The sequence below is a fragment of the Alligator mississippiensis genome, chromosome 7, assembly GCF_030867095.1.
Source record: "Alligator mississippiensis isolate rAllMis1 chromosome 7, rAllMis1, whole genome shotgun sequence".
NCBI classification, from domain to species: domain Eukaryota; kingdom Metazoa; phylum Chordata; order Crocodylia; family Alligatoridae; genus Alligator; species Alligator mississippiensis.
The window spans coordinates 87,827,963-87,833,962 of record NC_081830.1 but is presented as its reverse complement, the minus strand read 5'-3'; the positions used below and the strand labels follow the sequence as shown (position 1 = coordinate 87,833,962).

Genomic DNA, 6,000 nt, shown 5'->3' with positions numbered 1-6,000 from the left:
CCAGCCACATGTGCAATGATCACGCCATCCAGCTATAAAAAGAGCCAACTAGCTACAAAGCCAGTGTTGGAAAATGGGTAACAACTCTATAGCTGGTTTCTACCCAGCTTTCATCTGAAGATGCGGCACAGCCCTTGGGAAGTTTCAATTAGACAATTGAGAAAATGATAAACTGCAACAAAGGAAAGATAAGGGAAAAAAAAGAGCCAAAGAGAGAGCGAGTGAGAAAGAGAAGCGTCCGCCCTTGCAAATAATTACACTGCTTTATTTGTCAGGAGCACGTCTCAGCAAGTGAAAACCGTCCAGATTTCTTCCAGGACGTGTCACAGCCCTGTCTGAACGTGGTACAATCGAGTTAAAATATAAACCACTCTTTTGCTACATCTAGTAGAACTGGAAGAACATCATTATTGGTATAATGAGCTAAGCACCCAAAAAAATAAAATCAAATTAAAAGATGAGGATGAACGGAGCTAGGATGGAGAAGCCAGCGGATGCGGTGGATAATGAGCGACTATGATTTATTGAACAAGGCGGGCGAGGCGGTGCTCCCTTTACATTCAATGGATTCAAGAAGATGAAGCAAAGCAGGCTCTACACAAGCACACAGGATGCTTTGGTTACACATCCTCCCAAAGTCCTATGTTAAACCTGATTAACATGACAGGATGAACAGTCAAAACAGAACAGGTTTGCATAGAGGGATCACAATCAGTGTGCAATATACAGTCAGCCATCGTGATGCGGGGGAACCTTGCAGCTCGGAGGAAGCGCCCACGGGATGGAGCAACCCCCATGGCACGGCTCACCCCTCCATGCACCAGGCTGGAAGTTGACCCCGGCAGGGCTACATTAGACCCCCGGTATTTCCTGGAAGGGTCGGCTGTATTGCAGTGCACGGGTACAGTCGGAGACACGCGGAGGAGTCTACTTATAGTGAACACTGATACAGTGAAAACTCGCTTTTAGCGTGAAGTAGAAAATACGAGTGAGCTGGCTGGTTGTGCCAATGTGCCTTGCTGGATTAACCTGAACTGGGTGTTGTATGGTAGTGAACAGGAACACCTTGAAAGCCAGGGCAGGGCATGAGCAGCTGTGTCCTAGGCCTGTTGGACCATCGCTACAGCCACCCTGAAGGGACCAGAAAGCCACGCACTCGGGGTGGTGTCTCTGCAAAAAATAAACCGATGGCCTGGGGATTAAAAACACCTCTTGCGAGCACCCGGCTGCCCAGTCTTGAACCTCCTGTTAAAGAATAAAACCCATCAGTGCTGCCCATGCATCTCCCTCCGCAGCAGCGACATTCAGAGAGAGCAAGAGCCGTTGCATGCTGGATGCCCCGGGGAGCTTGCAGCTCTGGGCAAAGCGGGGCCCGTCCGCAGGTCTGCGGAAACCCATCCCTGCTTGGTGCAACTCTGCTTGGAGAGAGCCAGCGGCACGCAGGGCCCATGGACCAAAGCAAAATGCAGCCCCCCATCTAATCTGGGCCGTCCTCTGCAATACTTCAGCACAGCCACAGCTGCGCTGGCTCTGCCGGCGCCCGGGGGGATGCACCGCACGAGGAGGTGGCCCTTCTTGTGAGCCAGCGATCTGCAAACCTCGATTCGACTGCCTGCAAGGTAGCCTTCGCTACGCATTGAACCCTTAATAAAATATTAACACAAGTAACAGCAGCAGCAACACGCATGTCCATCGGACGAACGCCCCGTGCTGTAACCGCTGGTCTTGTTTGGCACAAAACAAAATTCACCAAGGTCTCAGCCGGTAAAAAAAAAAAAGTCATTTGCTTTTTCCTATGAAAAGTGAAGGATATACCCGAATCCAGTGCCAGGAGGCAGGAAAGCGGCGATGGAAAAAATACTGTAGTACGAGGTCCTTTGAGAGCACTAAGCAAGCAAACAGCAGCATCTGCCGCTTCTTCCTTCCCCAGGAGAGAAATCCAGCGATAAAAAAAGAACCGAGCCATTAAAAACAGACCCCCCTGCCCCGAAAGTCCTTTAAAAGCCATGAGGTCAAACCCACAGGCCCCATCTCCTGCCGACATCCTCGGTTCCCTCTGCTCCCGGCAGCTGTGCAGCCCGTGGATCGAGACGGCAGATCCGATGCGTTTCCCAGCGAGGCGACTTGGACCGGACGGTGGAAGGAAACGGAGGACCCCTGGGTTTAAGGCACAGTTCCTCCCTCGGAGAGCGCTGGGACTGCCGTGCTTCGGCCGGGAGATGGAGAGAGCATCGCGGTGCGAGCCCTGCGAATAGCAGTCGTGGGCAGCACGGGGGACGCAGGTTGGCGATGGGCTTCTTGGTCGTGGAGCGGAGGTGGGAACCAAAAGTCATTGGCTTTTTCGAAGGGGGCACTGGCTGGCACGCTTCAATCCTGAGCAAGCCGCAAGCCCAGCGGCTCCGGCTGGGTGAGAGAAAAGGGCATCTGGTGGCTTTCCAGGAGCACACTGCTCTGGGTGCATCTTTTTTAAATCAATTAAAAATTAATAATAATAAAAACCCTAAACTTGCACACTAGGATCCCTAATGCTGGTGCTCACGTTGCCTCTGGCATCTGTGTTGTCTGCTCTGTCGGCAAAACAGAGCCAGGATGCCGAGTCCCGCAGCAAAGGAAAGCCTTGCCCCTCCATGAAATCAGGACCTACCCAACTCCTATGGACATCGGCAGGAGCAGGGCCGGGTCCTTGGACCTCAGGCAGCCTCGACTCGTGCTGGAAGGAGGAGGAAGGTGGGAAGGACTTTGGCACTTGACATTGAGCCCACGTGAAGACAGCTTTGGGCATGGACACGCTGAGTGGGGCAGGCAAAATGCGGTGTAGACCAGGCCAAAGCCCGCTGGAGGCCGTCGGGACTTGCCCACGTGCTGGAGCGCCCAGCTCTACGTTGTATTTTCTCATATATCACACTTTCCCCACCCGAGAAATCAGGCTCCCTCCAAAACTGGGCTGCGTGCATTAAGCAGGGAAGCTGATTTTCTGCCCCAGGGTTGGAAGCACCCTGATTAGATCCTGCCCCACAGCGCAGCAGGTGTGGCATTACTATTTGGACAACTGAGGAAGTCAATTTTGTTGATGGCCCGTTGTTCTCCACTCGACAGATGTTATTAATGACCATCACTTCCTTTTTAATGTTCTTGATGTTCCACGGATTGAGATAACCATTCCTGGGGCAATTTTGCTGTCCGCTATCTGCTCCCGGTTTAAATCACAGCCTCTTTAGTTCAGACTTATCAGCTCTTTTCAGGAATCATAGATCCATGCATGGAGACCGATCTTCAACAGCAACTAGAGATTCAGCCTTAGTTAAGCTGGAAAAGGAGGGTGGATCAGCCAAAGATGAGGCTCTGCCCTTGCTCTAGGCAGCTATAACTCCTGGAAAAATCTTTTTCTCTTCGTTCTGCCTTTCAAAAACAAGGCATGTGTATTATATCCAAGGGTGCGTTGTATGCAAGGAAGTATGTTCATTTGGGTCTTTGCCTCTGAGCAGCCTCAGTCCCTCCAAGCCTTTCCTAAATCGGGATGAGATCAAGTTCCAGCATCAGTTGAGGCACGGGACACAACTTCCCCCTGTCCTGGTCCATCTCACAGCCGGACGGATTATGCACGGAAACAAAAAGGCAGCAGAAATGGCCTTTCCAGAAGTAAAACTATTGCCTGTTCCACGAAGTAGAAAAATAAACATTTATAACACGCTCCTTGCAAAGGACACCGGCATGCTGGCCCAAAGGCTCAAATTAAAACGGACTGTGCGTCTTGGGATTCCTCCCCTCACCCCTGTAAAATAACACGGATGCTGCTGGATGGACAGACCTGGGGAAATTCAAGAGGATGAAGCCAGGGCAGTAAAATTGAGCCATGGGCTGGGGGATCTCCTGAGAAAAAGAAAGCAAGAAAGAGCTCATATACTTCAGAGTCCCTTCAGAGAGGCGGGGGGGGTTGCCCTGGAGGCATGCATCCGCGACTCCCTTGCACGCGGGATACCGACAATGCAGAAAACCCCACGGCGTGATGCTGCAACGAGGGGACGAGTTACGTTTTCTCGTGTGCTAGCAGGTGGGGACACCCAAGCGGAGGCAAAGACAGCCTGTAGCTCTCCCATATCGATCAACTACCCTGAATTCACGCAGCTTTTTCCCTGGGGAAGGTGCGGCCTGGGGGGCAAGGTGCAATGGAAGAGCCATAATTACGCCTTTCCCCATGGCCTAGCTCGGGGCATAGGGAAGCCAGCTTTGCAGAGCTCCTGTGGGCTGCACCCCTCAGGCAGGCGAGCGGGAGGATTGGGGAGTGAATTGAGCCTAGACTCTGCTTCCTTGATGTGCCCAGTTACCCTGGCCGTCGGGCAGTGCCGCTGGCAGGGGTTCGGTGCAGAGCACCCCTGCCTTGGACTGTAACATCAGGACCCTCCTCCAGCTGCCTGCAATGGCTGGGCTGCCCGTAAGACCCCGAAGGCTGGCCAGGGTCCGAAGTAGCGCCGAGCACCTCTGCTCAGCTTCGGAGGGATGTTGTCGCTGCCACGGCCCATTCAAAACAGTCCTTTTGGAGGTGCTGCCTTTGAAAGCCTGTCCAAACCTATGCCAATCCTGCAGTGGGTCCAAAAGAAGACTTCGCCCACCAAAACCCCAAGCTTTCTGCTCACTGAAAAACCACTGGTGAAAACACAAGTGCCAGGGAAGGTGTGTAAGGAGAGGAGGCAGGAAAGCACACTCCTTTCGGGGGCTTCATAGGCAGGGGGAAAAGCAAGTCTTGATAAGGAAGTTGTCCTCACGGGTGCCTTATATCTACACAAGACACGTCTAACCCCGGCAAGAGAAGCCGTCAGTATGTCTTGGGAGTCTTTCAGAGATGGGGTATCTCTCCGGACATGTGTTTGAGTCCAGCTGGGCTCAAGCGTCCTAGCGAGAACGAACAACTGCCCCTGTGATGGGTGACAAAGACTGGCCCGCTCTGTGCAGGGTCAGACTAGATGATCACCTTCATAGCTACAAAGGTGCCACCTTTCCGGCTCTGCCGCTCACTCCTGCACCCAGAAATGGGGAGGTCCTTCAATGCAATGTGCATGAGGCTTATAGATACCACCTCATACGCAGGCATTGCTCTTGGACCTGATACGATGTTGTGCGCTTCACCCAAACAGAGCTTAGGGCATCCAGAAGCAAGAGCAGAGCCGGGACTTAAACATAAAACAGGGGTCTCCCCAAAAGGCTCAAGCCCAAGCTTGCTGCTGGTGCATTTCCAAAACCCTGCTCTCCTTCCTGTTAATGCATATGGACAATTTCACTTGCTTTCTATAGGTTTGGCCTGGGCTTCTCACACATGCACATGGACAATTTCACTTGCTTTATAGAGGGCTGGCCTGGGCTTCTCACGCAGGGCACAGAGAGGTGATCGCTGCTTAGAAGAGAAAGCTAAAGGTCATCTTTGCCTTGCACACATCGAAAGGGCTCCTATGTGGTGGCGTTGCTGCATTGTCGTAACCCGCCTCGCACCTGGGATCTTTCCCCAGCTGCATTCGTCTCGGAAAGAGAGACCTGCAAGAGCAGCAGCTTCATGCAACGAGGGACATGAGAGACTCTGGAGAGCTAGCAGATCGGCTAGCTGAGCACAGCACGAACCGCCGGTCCATGGGGTAGCAAGTACATTGTGCTGCGGTGCTGCAGCTGGGAGCCCGGCAGGGAGAGACGCGAGATACTAATGTGATGACACGTGAGACGGAGGGATCCTGGGGACAGGGCTCTAGGGCAGCCTCCTGGGACTCCAGCCATGCTTGCTGCAGAAGGAAACCGGTACCAATGCGAAGTCACGCTCGTCACTGCCTGTGATGGGGACCTGCAAAACAAACAGAGCAGCCGGTCACTCGGGAGCAAAGCGAGGAGCGCTCGAATGACGGCCACCCGCCGGGCCCGGGGGATGCTTCCTGGAGCTGGCGTGTGCACAACCGCCGAAGCTGGAACGCACTTTATTGGGGGCAGTGAATGGGTACAGAAAGACAAAACTGGGTCCAT

General features: G+C 53.1%; 1 protein-coding gene across 2 annotated transcripts in view; it reads right to left on the bottom strand.

Annotated features, from left to right (window-relative positions):
- Positions 1-244: 244 nt before the first annotated feature.
- Positions 245-6,000, bottom strand: part of CCDC50 (coiled-coil domain containing 50) — a 49,939-nt gene continuing 44,183 nt past the window's right edge. For both annotated transcript variants that reach the window (XM_014607109.3, XM_019499044.2), the window contains exon 12: positions 245-5,824. In XM_014607109.3, coding sequence (XP_014462595.2) covers positions 5,805-5,824 — 20 coding nt within the window. In that variant the 3' untranslated portion in view covers positions 245-5,804. The remainder of the gene's footprint in view (positions 5,825-6,000) is intronic.